The following is a 17,692-nucleotide window of genomic DNA, read 5'->3' as shown; positions in this document are numbered from 1 at the left end:
TCTGTGTTATTTTTCCTTTTTCTCCATGTAGGACACCATCTTTTAAATTCTGTAAATGTTCTTTAAGTAGTCATTTACTATAACAATAACAATGTTTTCTGCCTTTTCTGTAGTTTAAGTATATCAAAGGATTCTCTTTTTTTCCTCTCAAAAGCACTGATTTCTTTTAAGAACATTTTTACGCAGTTTTGGTAACACTCAATACGTTTTAAAAGCAGATATATACCTTACCATATGTCTGATTTCTGAACATCCTTAATAAGTATAACATCAGAAAGTCTGTCTAAGAAACTGTTTATGTACATTGGAATTCTGTTGATGTTCTTTCACATCTCCGTGCACCAGAAAAGTTAAGCTTACAACACTGAAGTAATCTATTTCTTCCACAGCTGCAAATGTATGTTAGCATTTTACTGTTCATTTTACCATTGGAATGCATTTGGAGGAATGCTTTTGACTCATTAAAGCTTTTCAAACAGCCATCTTCCACCTAACCCTGAAAAAAGACATTTCAGTTCTGCAAAGAGCAGTACTTTAGAAAATCAGGCACACCAATTAATGAATGAATGCTAAGGTGTGTTTTTTTTTTTTATGTGCGAAGAGGCAGATAGTAAAATTTTAAAAAATAGTTTAGTTTGGTCACAATTTCACTGCAAAATGCATCATAGCAAGATTGTCTTAACTGGTCTGATAAAAACCACAATCTATTTCAACCACAGTCCACTTCAAAGTTGTTCAGAATATCGCTCTTAAATGAAATTGAATCACTCACATTGGTTTGATAATTGCGTTCAGAGTTAGGGTAATAAATTGCCAGTATACAGTTAGATGAACTCATCCATGTTATTTCTTAAACTATGGAGAGTGAACTGATATAAGTAGATCACATTTGGTTGATTTTCCCATCTTTTTGTAATCCACTGATTTATTGTGAAAGATGTTAATAAAGTTTACATATTCCAGATCCCTCTAAAATCTTTTTACAATAGTCAAAATTGAAAATCTAGCATAAAAATATAAATATGAGCATTAAAACTTTTTTAAACAGCAAAATTATTTCTTAAACATTAATGGGATGAACCACTTGTGAAGAAAATACGAGATTGATAGAGAACTAAAAATCACAGTGCCACTGCAGGATCATCTGCAGTTACATGAAGACTGAAAGAAAGACCTCCTTAGTAACTGATCTCATTAACCAATGTTATCTAATCTTGGCTATATGTTTCTATATAGTCTTGTCCATCCTCAGCTATTCACATTATTGATTTAAGTAGCTTAGTGCAGCCCCACTGAAGATACTTTAACAACTCAATGGTATTAACAAAATTCATGCTGTCTGAGACTTTTATTCTACGTCACTTTGGAAATTAAATCAGTGGCACAGTCATTTCTACTGGCAACATATAAACCCACACTGCATTTTCAATTTCCAAACCCATGTGTTCTATTATAATTTCAGTGTAATTTTCATTTTCACATCTAAAGATGCCGCTGTTAATTGCCTGGTGGCAACTGATACAATATCACTGCATTTGTAGCTTGCATAAAATATATGTAAAGTATATATATTGTTACTACAAAACTTATCTATAGGGAGTACATAACTGTATATATGTATTATTAAAATATAATTATCAATTCAAGTGGAGTTAATACTTATCTGCCAGTCTTCTATACACTAATATATTCCATTAATTGACTACCACTTCTCCAATTATAAATCTGAGGTTATGGTTTCCTTCGATAAATCCTATCTCATTCTTTGTAGCCTGATTCTGAAAAAAATACAATTTTGCTGTTAGCACAGACCAAGATGACACTACTCAGTTCTTTGTTTTCCTTGCTTAATAATTTTCATGTCCATTTAAGGAAATAAAGCAAGGAACAGGTGGTCAATTTTATGTCAAATTCTTCCCCTGAGGCCTTCCTTCACATGAGTGAACTTGCTAAATATTGTTGCTTTATAGGGTTATTCTTTTAGCCAATAGGCATAATATTATCTTGCCATGATCACCAGTAAAAACCAGCTTGTATGCTATAGTGATATTTAATCCAAATGGCCAAGCAGTATATTTAGAAAAGAAAAAATGACCATTTATCACGTTTTCTCCCTTTTTTCTCTCTATCTCTGTTGATGTTCCAGCTTCTCTACTTTTGGCTTTAAAAATATGTCTGAACATGAATTTTTCCAAGGATTAACTTCTAGTAGTTCCTTTTTCTGAGTCTTATTTTAAATACAATTTAAAAGCTCTTTTTTCCTCCCTGTTCTGCAGGCATAATTCATTGGTTGCTTTGCCTGAGCAAGCTCTTGGCTTTCACAGAGAGCTTTTGATTTGGTAAGTTTTATTTCCTGTGGGAAAGACCTTGTACCCAGCAAATTCACAGACAGAGGTTCCACACTTTTTATTAATGAGACTGAAACAATTAGTTAGGCAGGTCTAATCTACCCCAACATAATGTTCAGAGCTGGAAATACGACCATAAGGACACCTTCGTACTGTTTTCAGTGACCAACACACTGTAGGGTAAAAAAGCTCTTTATTTGGTTTCCATTAAAAAAACATATGCAGGAAGGAGGTTTTGCAAACTTCCTTATTTGTGTTCTGGTCATATGAAAGATGTTTTTCTTACTGGTGATAACCAATCAGGACACTCATTAAAGAGACACTTAGTGAATCATTTAATTTGAAACACTTTTTCCACTAGTGGGATGATTGATTTTCTGGAGCTTTTATAGACTTATTTAATTCATGAAGAATTTGATTGTTTTCATGTTTTGGGTGGGGTTTAATGGCTAGGAATGGATGAGTGTTGAAGCTCTCCTCCTCATTCTAGTACTCTCAAGATAAATTCAGATTTTTTTCAGCAATAAATGTTTAGTGTTTATTCATCCTTAACTTTTAACTTGTCCAAGTATATTTTTCTGAGCACAAAACATATACCTTGAAGCATCTCCTGTTCTGTTACAGCTCTGTGTTAGGACACCAAAATCACAACAAGACCAGAAATCTTCCAGAGAAATTGGTACTGTCCTAAACCCTTCAACACTTATTGGCTGCCCAAGACTACTTTTGAATCAGCAGGGCACTTTGTTGCTTTATAATGATCTTCAAGGATATCACTCAAAATACTTTGGTTATTATCCTTTCTCAAAAAGACAGATTTAATGCAAAGTATTCATATATGGTTAACATCACGATGGTTACTATATCTGAATCTCTCTTAGTTTTGGTGAAAAATAATTCTGTTTTCTTCCCACTCCTTGTGAAGATACCAACAGTATGGTTTAGTTAATTTCAGGGCTGAGGGAGGTGACAATTTATTCACACTAACAAATGTTATTAACTGAATTAGAGTCTCTCTCTAGCTATAGCCTTGCAGATTTTGAGGTGATTGGTTATCAGCTGAACAGAAGGTGTCTGTGATACACTCAGAGAAATGACCTAATGGTTCTTGGGGCAACAGTGTTTTCTGGTTTCTATCAAAAGAAACCATCCACCTAGTTAAATAGAAGCATACACTCAAGTAATCATTCCAAAACCTATGTATCCATCTGAGGAAAATATTGGGCTCTTGCTAGCACAGTACCTGAGCTCTTTATTGTCTTTAATCTATCTAGCACCACGACAGATCTGAGAGACCTGTTGGGAATAAGTCAAACAAAGAAAACAGTACTGGTTTGCTGGGCAAGTTATTCTGCAGAGCAATCGGGAGTTCTGCTTCCACCCTCACTGCTGTCCAAAGCAGTGTCTCGGTAGTGACAAGCATTGCTACGTAGACAGTCATCTTTCACTTCCAAAGTCCCACGTTCTGCAGTTTAGATAGAGCCAGACAGATTCTATCTTATATATAATGCCACACAGAAGAAATAAACACATAGGTGCTGGAAACACGTCCTCAACTTACTAGAGCAATGCCTTCGCATTAACATACTTTGATATCACTCCACAGCATTACATTATGATTGAACTACTTGATCAAGGAAATGTGTGGTAGAATAGAGATTTCCCAGTAACATGTTTTACACCACATCCAGCAGTGATCTCGGTCACCATAGGAGCAAATATAAGCAAGAGCTTTTCTGCATCCCAATCCCTGGCAGTAGCTGTAAACATCAGGCATTATCATTTCTAGTAGCAGATACTGCAAAATGTGATGCTACCTTCAGAAACTGCAGTCTCTTGGGAGACACTGAGCTGAAAAGTAAAAGCACTGAACAGAACTGGTTCTGTTTAGCTTACACTAGGACACTATCTTAGGCACTTACTGGGCCTCTTAAGTCATTGAAAAATTAACCAAAACCCTAACTGGTCTATCACAGAATCATAGTATAACAGAACGTGTTGGCTTGGAAGGTACAGTTAAAGGTTGTCTAGTCCAAACTGCCTGCAGTAAGCAGGGACAACTTCAGCTAGAGCATGTTGCTCAGAGTCCCATCAAGCCTGACTTTATCCTCTGATATATGTCTAGATGAATATTAAAACAAATTTGGTGTATTTCAGACTTGTCAGCCTTGTGGACAAGTCCACCATAGTTGAAACCATAGCTGAATTCTAGAGCTCCTCAGAAAAAGAGGGATGATTAGCCACTGGAAGAAAATCAAGACAGCAACACATTAACATGTTTGCAGTCTTTATAAAGCTCTCTTAAGCTGCACTCCAGTTTTAATTGTTAAATCTGCCCACCTATTCTTTGGCACATGATGTATAAAAACATAAGGAATGCTCTTACAAAAATACTTTAATATGCAGTTAAGAAAGAATGCTATTTATTCTTTGCAAATGCCTTTTTGAGGTAGTAGTACTATTATCTAAGAGTAATACGTGGTTACCATGGCTTTATTGGAGTGGCCTCCTCCTTGGAACTCAATGGTTCCAAAAGCATCCGTCGGGCTGAGCTGTGTGTGCTTGCTGATGGACCACTTCTCCGACGGGATGTCATTGCGAGTAAGCCTGCCTTCATTTTTCTCATTCTGAATAACAGAGATGCTTGGAGTCAGTCCAACATGTTGACCTATTAGACGTCCACAGCAACACCTATGACATTAAATAAACAGAAAACTTGGCTCACGTGCATGCATAAATGAACAGGGAAACAAATTATCTAAACCAGCCTAAAAATGTTCAGAAAAAGAAGACCCCTTTTCAACTCTGCTGATCACTTCCTTGCTCTCCGAAGTCTCTATTCGTGGAAGCAACATAGTACCTCTTTTCTTCTATGATCTTATTTACTTTGGCCTCTCACATATTTCAGTAACTCATACTTTGTTCTAAAGATGTACAAAGTTAAGGTAAAGAATGTTTTCTATTACCTGTAGATGACATTAAGCCAAATAATCAGCTTTTGCATGGACTAGAACACATTTTAAATTAGTAGTTCACTGCAATTGTTTTCCTTTGACAGTACTGTCTATCATGCGTTCAATATTCAAGGCACTGAATACCAAACTCAGAAGATTAGGAAATTAAACATAGACACTAATCCACCTATGATTTATCTTTTTTTTTTTTTGTAAAAAATAGTGAAGTAGGAATCCATCACTCCAGATGTAATTCAACCACCTTCTGATGAAATAAGTCTTACAAACTATTTATATCTATATACATACATCTGCACACATATGTACAGACATTTTCTTGTAATGAACTTTCATTTTTCATAGAAGTAGCATGCAATTACCTATGGGGGTCTTTGGTGCTGGGTATGATATGAACACATTCTCTCTTGTAAAATGCTCTTTCTATCCATGATTTTTGTGCCTAGAAAAGAGAAAGGAAGTACTGTTTGCTTATTAAACACAACTTACAGCACAACTGACGAGAAACTTCAAACATAAAGAAAACTTCGCTGACTATGCAGATGCATAGTGCATATTTTGCACAGACCAAACATTTTCTGTTAGAACTATGGTTCCTTTCTAAGGAACTAAGCTAAGCAGGCAACACAAGCTGTTAAGATTGTTTCCATATTCACTATACAGATTACTTTGATGCTGTCATCTTCTTATAGCAGGAATCACTGGAGAAGAATTAATTCAAACTGTAAAGCTCTCTGCATGGTAGAGACAAAATATATCCATTCATTAAAATACTTTAGAAAAATCTAATTTCTATTTTAGTGATGCAATTAGGACAGATTGAATAGAAATCTGAGAAATTAGAAAAAAAATCTTACAATTAAACTTACAATACTATGATTGTGATTCAAAGTTTTATACAAGTACTGAGAGGGGTTTTTAATCTGAAGCTGAAAAATAAAGTTTCATATGTGGACATCTTAATGAGACCCCTTACTTGAGCAAAAAAATAAAAGCAGAAAGATCTGTTTCTGAAATGAGACACAAAATTTTTTTGATATATTCAATCAGATAACCAGCTGATGTAACCTCTAAAACTGACAGAGTTCAATGTTTGTTCATAACACTCATCTTCTGCCACATATTCAAATGAGAGCAAATAATCTCCCTCAGCATAGTTTTAATTTTCAGATATACAAGAGATCTTTAGAAAAGGAAAGATAGATGGGTAGGAACAAAAAAATCCTCCAAGCAACAAACAAGAGACTTTCAGAGTTCTGAAATATTTTTGATTATTTAGAGAGTCCTTGTTCTATACAGTATGAATTCTGGCAAGCTCTGTAAAATATTCTCCCAGATAAATTCAATAATTTCATTTAATAAGGAGATAAGATGAAACTTTCCTTTAAAATTTCATTTTAAACATACAAATTTATAAAATATATTTTAAAAATAAAATTACCTATCTAATTATGGAGCATAAACAGAACTATAAACTATGAACTACAATAAAGTTATCTGAGAGTTAAGTAATCTGAAATGAATTTTGGATAATTTGAAGGAAATCTGAGCATCTTGTCTCTATAAAGAGAAAATACAAAATTGTCTTTATAACATTACCTAACTAATTAACTGATGTTATCTTTTACTATGTAAGGTTAGACAGTAACTTATATTACCTTCACTAACATTACCTTACTATCTACCTAATGTTACCTTTTTTCAACTCAATATGCACCCTGTTTTACTGTTTAAGCACAGACAGCTGTGTTTCTGGGACCTCTGAAAATGACTGTGAACTGTGGAAATTTCCTAGAGTCAATGAATGCCATTAGTATGAACTATAAAGTACCATAATAAGAATTTATAGCTATATCCATTACTTATTACTCTCTGTAAACAAAAAGTTATTCTTTTGTCTTTTTCACAGAAGATAATCACTTATTGGATCTAGTGGTAACAATATTTTATTTTTCCTCCACTTGTATTTTTATTTGATGAATCTGCTAGACTTCATATTTTGTAGGAATGGCAGACACTGTAACCTGATTTTTAGAGTAAGGAAAAAGCAAAATTATTACAAACATTAAATAGCAGTCTATTTGATTGTTTTTCCTTACTGTAGCAATCAGAAAGTTAATATATTATAGCATGTGTGGCAAAGTTTGTTTCATGTTTAAGCAAAGGACAATTAAATACAAATTCTGAAAATTTAAAAAAGTTTTACTTTACATAGAAGAGATTATCCTGAAGCTGAAGTATGTGGGAAAGTTAGGAGTTTTTTGTTTTGCTTGAGTCTTGTAGAGAAATAAAGGAAGTTAAAATTATTAGTCAGATATTGCAATTCTAACATTTGAAATTTACATACTTTACCATATGGACCACACATTCTTGAAATTTCTCCCCTTCAAGCTCCAAGAGCTGTCTATATAGCCTTAAGAAGTCTGATACGAAATGGTATATATAGTTGCTTTTTGACAAAAAAAGAATACTTATAGAATAATGCCAGTTTTATCTTCATACTTGTTTGCTTTAACACTATGCTTGCAATATCCTTTATCTTCTCTAGAAAGAATGAAAAGTTTTTATAAGCATCCAAAATCAGCTCCACCTGCAGAGCTTACATAGCACATATTATCATTCATGTTGCCAGCACTCCCTAGAAATATCCTTTATTTAACTTCATAAATTTTGCATATATTTCTGCAAACTATATGCCTTGGTGAATTTACTTACTCCATAGACCTAATGTATCCTTCATAAAGATGGCCACTAATTCAATTTCTCTAAGCCTCAAGATTCAGTACAAAAAGGTGCTTTAACAGGTACTTCACAGAAAACCTTCTCCTTTAGGTATACAAGCAAGCTTTCAAAAACCAAGAAACTGGCATTTAAAATCTGTTTTCCTAATCTTTTTCATACTGTCTTTGCAAGTAGGAAAGAAAACCAGCTATGCTAAATACAATAATAATTTGCATTTGAATTTTCATCATACTTCTTCAAATTTAATATTCCAAAAATGATTTTAAAAGTCCTTTATTCACATCAGGAAAAAAAGACTTCCCAGCTTTTACATCTCAAACAATACACTATGTTATCTGACAGAGTCATAACACCAAAATACATTATTTACTCATTTCATAATTACTTGTCCTTCCCTTGCAATGAAAGGTTCAGAGGTATAATAATGTTACTTGCCATAGAGTCTTCGTAGCAACTTTAGAATAACTACGGAAATCAACACATTAATAACAAAGCAGTCTGCATTAAACTAGTTTATAATGTGATTTAATAAAGTAGTAAAAAGCTTAGGAAAGTACAGCAAAGTATTTTCAAGAATAATAGAGCAAGAATCTTCTCTTCTCTTGCTTTGTAACAACTCTTCAGTATTAGTTCATAAAACTATTTCAAGTCCACAGTGAATTCCTGAAGTCCCTGCCATATTTGGATTTAATTTTCTCATACGTTACATCTCTAGGTTAAGTCTCTCTCTTTATTAACCCAGCTGCAAAATCCCACCAAGAACATCCCACCAAGAACATATTTTTTCTCCCTCTTCTTTACCTGAGCATCAAACTCGGCATTTAAGTCTGTCCCAGAGTAAACTCTGCTGTCCACGCTCCCCTGCCGCTGGTCATCACTGATAACACATTTGTGACTGCCCTCAAACAAAGTGCAGGGACATGAGAGCAGGCGAAGGCCATGTACCCATTAGCTGCTTGGAATGTGATGCTGTGGGATTAGCCTCGTTAAGGGTTCGGTGGACACTCACCCACAGCCCCACAACACCACTCAGTTGGAATATCTAATCTGACACTGAAACAAAAACAAATCGCCTGAGAGCCTGGTTTTAACTGGCATAAGACTTGACGGGCTTTTTTTCTCCCACTTCTTTCCCCCTTAGACATCTGAGCTAGTGAAAGTGCAATAAGGTGCTCTGGGTTCTCAAGTTCTACCCAGGAAAACAAATCCTTCAAAAGAAACAGTGTACTGAGCTGGAAAGGATGTGAGCACACAAGAGAGATTGTTAATCTCTGAAGAATGAAACCACTGTCTCTATTGGGTAACTGTGGGAAATCTATACACAGTTGAAATATCTCACAATTAATCAACAATGGCGTTTTCCCAAAGCAGTCAGGATTTGTCACCGTTTCTCACCACAGTTGCTGTATTGAAGTGAATGTAATTTTTCAGAAAGTCATAAACATGAATCTTTGTCTTTCAGAGACAAGCAACTGCATTGTTTTCAGCTTAATTAAAAGTTAGGAACTTAAAACACAACTTGAATGTTTACAAATTTGGGAACTACTTCCTTACTGTACCCTCTTGATAGCAACACTGAATAATCTTTTCATATGAATATTTACACTTTTTAGCAATTATATTTGTTGAATTGCTTATTTCAACAGTGTTCCAGATATAAAATATTTTTATTCCCTTCCCCCTCCCTCCCAAGTTTGGATTAATTCCTCTCTACTCCTACATATGCATACACACTCTCCTTTCCTTTTTAATAAGGCTGTATCTAATGTATGGAAAACATTCTGTCTGCCCTTGGTGCCAATGAATAGACAAGCAGTAAATTATTCTGTATGTTGTTTAGCCTGGAGAAAAGGAGGCTGAGGGGATACCATCTAACCCTCTACAGTGACACGAAGCGAGGCTGTAGGAAGGTGGGAGTTGGTCTCTTCTTCCAAGTAACAAGCAACAGGACAAGAGGAAACGGCTTAAGTTGCACCAGGGGAAGTTTTAGATTGCACATTAGGAAAAATTTCTTCACTAAAAAGGTTGTCAAGCATTAGAACTGGCTGCCCAGGAATGTGTTGGAATTACCATTCCTGGAGGTATTAAAAGATGGGTAGATGTGGTGCATATGGACATGGCTTAGTGGTGGACCTAGCATTGACAGATTAATGGTTGGACTTGATGATCTTATAGATTTCCCACCTAAAAAATCATACAATCCAATGGGTCCAGAATGGGCAGAGCCGAGCATATGCACCAACTTCTAATCTTCTTATACCATCCCAAATGTTGAGAAGATTCTGCTAGGCTGGCTAATCCATGAGACTTTCTTCTCTCTTTCCTAAATTTTCTGTGTAAAATACACACATTTATCTTGTAGGCAATGTATAAATGAAGTAAGTACATATACACACTCTGTATGCATATATATAGACACGCTGTTTTAGCAGTGTGCCCAGGTGGCCAAGAAGGCCAACGGCATCCCAGTCTGTATCAGGAAGAGTGTGGTCAGCAGGACTATGGAAGTGATTTGATTGAGAGGGTGGAGAAAGAGAGAGAAGAGGAAAGGAAAAGAGTTCACACGATTAAGATAAATGAGTAAAAATTCAGATCAAACTTTGAAGTGAAACTTTAGTGCTCGGACTTGACAAGATTCTGGAGATTGTTACCCAATTAGCTTGAAAAGTAACCTGTGACAGAAGCAACATCTTTCATCTTAAGAAATCAACACAAGCAACAACAGATGCACGCATATACCTATGTTACCCAGTAGCACTGTGAAGAACATTTTCTAGATAAGGACATAAGTAGAGTTGGTCTATGCCACACATGCTACAGGAAATTAAAACTGTCTTTGCCATAGTTTGTTTAAAGATGCATTAATGTTATGACCCTCTGCCAATGAAACTACCAGTGCCATAGATATTCATATCTTTTGAGAAGTAATAAAGAAAGCTAGGTTTTTTTTTTCACTATGGTGCAACTGCAAAAAAAGTGCTTTCAGAGAGGTGGATGCTGCACATTTAATGCTCCTGACACAGACATTATCTAAAATTTCAACCCACCTCACTGTTAATGAAACGAATTCTCAAATAGCAGTTAGCAATAAGCTCAGTAGTAGTGACTCCTTATAAAAGAGGAGACCAAATATTAAAATTAATTAAGAAGAGAAATTTTTCAATAAAATAAATCCTGGCAGATTTTAACATGTTATGATGACCTCTGAATTAACCTTATTTTAAAAAGAGCACCAAGAGTTACAATTTTAGAAACCTGTGATTTCAGTGGCAGAGCAGAACTGGAGGCTGTTCTAACCCTCTTTTTCCTAACTTTGTTTATCTTCAACAAGTAACCAGGTTATAAGACAGGTCTCACTGGGGCAACAGAGGTGTTGTTAAAAGCCTTTCCTTACCTTGCAGCAGTGCACAGAAGCTGGACAGGCAATGGATTCCTACTGAAGCAAATTACAGATAGGATTTGCAGAAACATCTGGTGACTGAACTGCATCAATGTTATTGTAAGCTGATGAGATTAGTGTTCCTTCATCAAATGGGCACTTTTTCAAATCCCACTGTTTCTTAGTAAAGACTCTATATCTGTAAACTTGGCAATGCTTCAATATAAACTTACTGCTAGGTGTGCACAAGACCCCCTTTCAGCATTGTCAAATTATAAGCATTATAAACACTTCTTTATCTTGCTTAAAGCATTAGGAATTGACCTTCCTGGACATTAAGACAGAGATAATTAGAGTGTCTCTAAATGTTTAATTTTCTAACAGATGTTAATTACTAGTAGCATCTTAGAGGCTGGACATCAGACCTTTACCCAATAGAGCTGTACTTCTGTAGTAGGTTTTGCTCTTCTGACTTCCTAAATACTTTACCATCAGAGTTTTTCTAAGAACAATGTTAAATTGTCTTCAAAATCAAGTTGTATTCAGTATAGAGTATGAGGACATAGAATGCAGTCATATATTACTGCAGTATGTTAAGAGAATTTATCTAGCACTTTTTGTCAGATGTAATTTTTATACTGTATTTAAAAGACAGAGTAATTTAAAAAAATTGAGTACTTTTCACTCAATAGTTTATCATCTTAAGCATTGTATCTCACATTTTTACTACTGCAAGGTAACAAAAATGAAATTTTCTGTTAATGCTGCTATGCAAGTTTAATCTTCATACATTTTGAAATCATTATATAGACAAAGTATATGTGATCAGATGTTATTATCCATGCAACTGATAACTAGAAAAATTAACAGATATTTCAAAAAGAACCATGGAGAATGATTAGAATGATTAGATCCAAGAACTGATGTAGACATCCAAGCTCCTACAGTCCTCCTCAAGATCAGTAGAAGTGCAAGGAGAAAATTTTAAAGAGAAGCTTATTAAAATGAAGGATATACTGTAAAGAACACTTTCAAAAATTTCCCCTACTTTCTTCTTATGGGTTCTGGCATATGAGGGGAGGAATTAAGCCTACTCACTTCACGTTTTTTTATAAAATTATTTATGATTTCACCAAATCTGCTATGAGCTTAAAGTTGTTTAAATAAGTAAATAAACCTTTTCTAGGAAGAAAGCCCTACTTGGTCATATGATGCGCTTATCTAGGCCACTATCCTGTCTCTGTGAGTGTCATAAATAGGTGACAGAGGAAAGGTAAAACATGGCGAATGTATACAATGCTTTTTCTTAATACTTTCTCAGGTAGTAATTATTTTCTGTTCATGGACTTCTGTGTTGTGATTTCTACATGTTCCTTAACCCTCCACGGGCTTTCCTCCACAAACTTGTCTGCTGACTTCAGGCCAACTTTCAGCATCATTAATGTCTTTCTCACTGCTGCAGGGAGAATTGGTTCCTTCTGTTTGTTTTGAATATGACTCCTCACACTTTCCCATGATGTTTATTACTGAGAGAGGCAGTGAACAGTCAGTTCCCACCCATTCTCTTCACACCAATCATGGTTTTCAAGATAGGTTCTTAATTATTTTTCTTTTCCCCAGATTAACCATTTATCAAACATTTCCTCAGATAAAAACCATTTGTTACCTTTTATCTTCTTTTCTGCCCTTCTCCAAACCTTTTCCAGTTAACTTCATCCTTCCTTCTGGGAGAATCAGAATGTGCCCCAAGGGTGAACTACAGATTGGTATTGTGGCAAGTGGACATTCACTGTTTTTGTACCTATTATGTTCCTTTCCTATTTATTCAAAATTAATTTGGTTTTCTCAACCACCACTGCTCAGCACTGTGGTAACACTTTCACAGAATTATCTAGCACAGCCCCAATATTTTGCACCACTGCAGTAAAGAATTTATAATAAAAATTGTAAGGAACAGATATAAAAATCAAGTTGTTTTTATCAAATTCAATGGAACAGAAACACACTTACACAAAGTTCTAATTTATATTAAATGCAGTTTAACAAATCATAATGAAATATAATACCTCAGAAGTAAATAGGTGCACATGTATAACTGGAAATCAGAATATAAAGGAAATATTTTTCTGTCATTCAGCACTGGTAGATTACCTAACTTTAAAGTGATTAACTTGCTTTTGGCTTCTAAAAAAGTGCAACATTACTCCTATTTTCTCAAAGTAAGGAAAGAAAACTTTCACATTAAATCAGATCATTTTAAATAAAAAATCAAGAGGTTAAAATGCATACGTAGGAGTTTTTCACTGAATCTAATTTTGGTTTGAACTACTTGATTTCCAAATTGCTCATTTTACCCCACACATGTATGACAGCTGTAACATTGTCTGCTCTTTCATTAGAGTGAGGTGATTTTGCTAGTCACTGTGTGGGTGCTGAGTTGACAAAGGAATTAAAATTAAATTGTACGTAACTGCACAAAAGAGTCTCAAGGAATTTGGATTCTAGATGCTACCCAAGCATAAACATTCAAATGGAGCAGTTATACACCCCTGTTCACATTTCATCTCATCTTCCAGCCCTGCAGTTACTCACAAGTCCTTCTTGAACCTGCTGCATAATGCAATCCCACAGGCATCCTTTGCTAAAATGCCCTGGTTGAAGTCTACCCTCTCATCTTCCTCCAGACACCATTCTGGAAAAATGGAACAAAACAAGGGCCAGTTAGATGAGACAACACTGCTGATCAGTTCTTTTGTATCTCTCCTCTTCCACTGGGCCAAACTCAGCATCTTCTTCAAGCAAAACACTGGAGGATCTTTCTTTTGGGCAGAGCAACATCCTCTTCTCTCTCTACACTCCTCTGTGCTTCTTCATCATCTCCCCTCTCCTCTTCTCCTGAAGACACCTTGCATTCAGGTATCAGTTTTGGGTCATCCCACTTGAAAACACCTTCCATTACCAAACCAAGGGCAAGCATGATTCACTGTCCTGTTGATCACTCCCCTCTTCCATTTAGTTTGGCACAGCATGAGGGAGTAACAGTCAGGCTCCGGGCAGGAGGAACAGCCACAGCAGCTCCCTATAGGAACACTTGTCACCAGATAGACACAGGACAAAAAAGTCCAAGGAGAAATATCTCTCACCCTAGTAGAGTAGTCCAGTGTAGCTGTGATGCTTCTTAGGTTTTCTGTGTCATAAGGGCAAATTCAGGGGAGGTTTTTTTTGGCATTTTGGAACTGTGTGATTTTGAATTGCATGAGCCCTTATTATTCAGACCTGGTAATGTCAGTTGTCTGATAAACTAACAGCATGTGCTTTCTTCTGCTGATAATGATACTGCCCAAGTTGCACAAATCAGAATGAAACATGTTATGATTTCTGATTACATCACATCATTAAGCAGACAGGGTCAGTGGAATTTGCATTACTAACTTAGAAAAAATGGAACCACTTTCTATGTCCTATTATTTTTCTGGACTAATAATTTTAGAGTGGACTTTAGCTGCAACCAAGAGAGATCTGGAAGTAGATACTCCTGTCAAGTTTTCACAGCTGTAGTTTTTTACAGGCATAAAGAAAATTGTAAATGTACCTATTTTTTGTATATAGTGCAATCTGATATACCAGCATCTCTTATGAAGCAGGGATAAAATCTTATGGAAATATTCCAGTTTGATACTCGAGGCTTCAGGTACCAGAACCGGGCATGGGAAAGAGACTGAAAACACTGCTCGAATCACATTAAGACTCCAGAGCTCTAGTGCACAGCAGACATGTCCAGAGGGCTGAAATGACTACAGCACTGAGCACAGACTTAATGAGAAACCATTATCACAGGACAGCAATTGCCAACAAACCATAGTTTAATTCACTGAACTCTGGCACTAACCTAATCCTGCTCTAGTCTGGAGAACAATATGGCAGAACCTATGGAATTTATCTTTACAGCACAACTGCAACGCATGTACTCCTCCATGATCAGGTATTACCAACAGATGTAACTCGCTTTTAAAAAGGTCTTCCTGCATATCATACAAAATCCTGTGTGACGGTATGACCACTGCACTCTCCACGCATGGTAATCCACAATCAGCATTAGAACTGGAAACCACCTAGAACACTAACCCCACCAAAACATGGGAGTAAAATGTGGGTTCCAGTCTGTAAACACACCCTGCCAGTGGAGAACTTGGTCCTCAGATTTTGGTAAATTTCAGCCAGGATCTCTGTGCTATTTTTGTTACTATCTTAATGTCAGATTCATCAGTGCATGCAGACAGTGCTAGCCTCCTGGATCACTCTTGCCAACTTTGGTATACAAAACTTGGGTACTGAAGTTCACAGATCCTGTATGTATGCAGCTATTTCATTTTCTGTCCCATACCCTTTCTTACTTTTCTTTTCCCAGTACTTTACACACCAGACTTTACTGAGTTCTGTCCTAAGAAACATAAATAACGGAGAGATATTTTAGGCATGTGTCAAGCTCCCTGTATCATTCAGTGTCTTACTGTGACACTGACAACAGTGCTTTCAACATTAGCTTTTTTATATATGTTCTGTGAAGAGATGGTGGACATATCCCAAATGAAGTTACAATATTGCTCTCTCCATTTTGCTATTCAAATAGCATTATAAAGAACAGTTCCATTATTTTTTCCAGATGTCATTTATTTTAGTGATATGTTTAACTGAAACAAAATCTAGTACTTTAGCTAACTCTTAAATAAAAGGAAGAGTGTAATAAATGAGACCAGTGACATAAAACTTGAAATTAAATAGAGTAAAATGCATGCAAGCCTTACAAGAGTATCCTCTTGTCAACCAGAGCTAAAGAAAACATTTCTCAGTAGCAGATCAAAACAGGTATTTTGACTCACAGTTGCCTTTCACCAAACATGAAAGTGGATAGAGGAAATAAAAGCAAGTTTTTAGGCATCCAAGTCTCAGCTATTACTCTGAAAGTGCAGACCTTTCTTCTCTGCTTTGTCTGACACAGCTCAATGGAAAATATCAGAGAAAGTCCTTTGCTGCCTGAAAGATTTTCTCTCATGCAACCATTAGTGGCTTTTATTGTTGGGGTGGGGAAGAGCAGAAGAAAGGAAAATCTTTTATTCATTAAAAACATCTTGTGGCCAGTTGCTTTAGCAAACACATATCAAATCCAAAGTGTGGCTCTTATAAACTTGTTTCTGAGAAAGGAAACTTGATCACTGCAGTAACATTTCTTTTAGAAACACTGCTACAAAGTTTGGCATTATAGTATTTTATTTCACAACAATTTTGACATTATAATATTTTGCATTATACCTAGACTTAGCTGTATAGTTAGCATATTTTTTTTTCTGTACACTGTCCAGAGACTGCTGACATCTGATTTTCCTGAAAAATTATATCCAAGTTTCAATTGTCCACCTAATGTAGTGTTTCAGTCTAGGAATAAACAAATAAGAAAACACAACTAGAGTATACTTGATAGTTATTTTATCCTTACAAAAATATGGGTTTATTGTGATACCTACAGCATGTTTGTATAACTGTAAGGGGAGAAGTTGAAAATATCTAAGGAATATGAGCATTTGTGAAGTCATTGAAGTGAATGATCAATTTGAAACACTGTTAGATGAACCCTGATTCAGGTACTCTGAACAGAACAAGAAATTGATTTTTATGCACTTTGCTTATGCTTTGGACAAACAATGTTGTCATGGGGTGACCGTGTGTAACTACGTAATGATGCAAGAAGCATATTTAAAATGTCATAGTTCAGCAAACATGAAACAGGTAGACAGTCACCCGTAAAACCACGAATATTTCATACCTCTGATTTTAGGTATACTTTTCACTCTTCAGGACCCTCCTTGGTAACATATCATGGGACAGAGCCCTGGAGGGATTGGGAGCTCAGGAAAGCTGTTTGACTTTCAAGGATCATCTCCTCCAAGCTCAAAGGCACTGCATCCCCAAAAGGAGGAAATCTAGCAAAAACACCAGAGGACCTATATGGATGAACAAGGAACTCCTGGCCAAAATCAAACACAGAAGGGGAATACACAAAGGGTGGAAGCAAGGACTGGTAACCTGGAATGATTAAAAGGAGATTGCTTGTGAAATCAGAAACCACGTTAGAAAAGCTAAAGCCCCAATGGAATGAAATCTGGCCAGGACATTAAAGTAACAGAAAAGTATTCTACAGGTATGTGAAAAAAAAAGATAAACAAGAAAGAATGTGGGGCCTCTCCACAGTGATA

At 35.8% G+C, this 17,692-nt stretch overlaps 1 protein-coding gene across 1 annotated transcript; it reads right to left on the bottom strand.

Annotated features, from left to right (window-relative positions):
* Nucleotides 1-4,834: 4,834 nt before the first annotated feature.
* On the bottom strand, nucleotides 4,835-14,418 carry LOC104279712 (transient receptor potential cation channel subfamily M member 3-like; the record flags this gene model as incomplete). The annotated part of the gene is made up of 4 exons (XM_009877087.1): nucleotides 14,296-14,418; nucleotides 8,864-8,962; nucleotides 5,683-5,762; nucleotides 4,835-5,039 (listed from the first exon to the last, which is right to left on the bottom strand). Coding segments are annotated over exons 1-4 (507 nt in total), but the record flags the coding sequence as incomplete, so codon positions are not given.
* Between the last annotated feature and the right edge of the window lie 3,274 nt (nucleotides 14,419-17,692).

Source organism: Apaloderma vittatum, unplaced genomic scaffold (genome assembly GCF_000703405.1).
Source record: "Apaloderma vittatum isolate BGI_N311 unplaced genomic scaffold, ASM70340v1 scaffold1669, whole genome shotgun sequence".
Classification (NCBI taxonomy): domain Eukaryota; kingdom Metazoa; phylum Chordata; class Aves; order Trogoniformes; family Trogonidae; genus Apaloderma; species Apaloderma vittatum.
The sequence above is the reverse complement of the archived record's forward strand: the minus strand, read 5'-3'. Positions and strand labels throughout refer to the sequence as shown.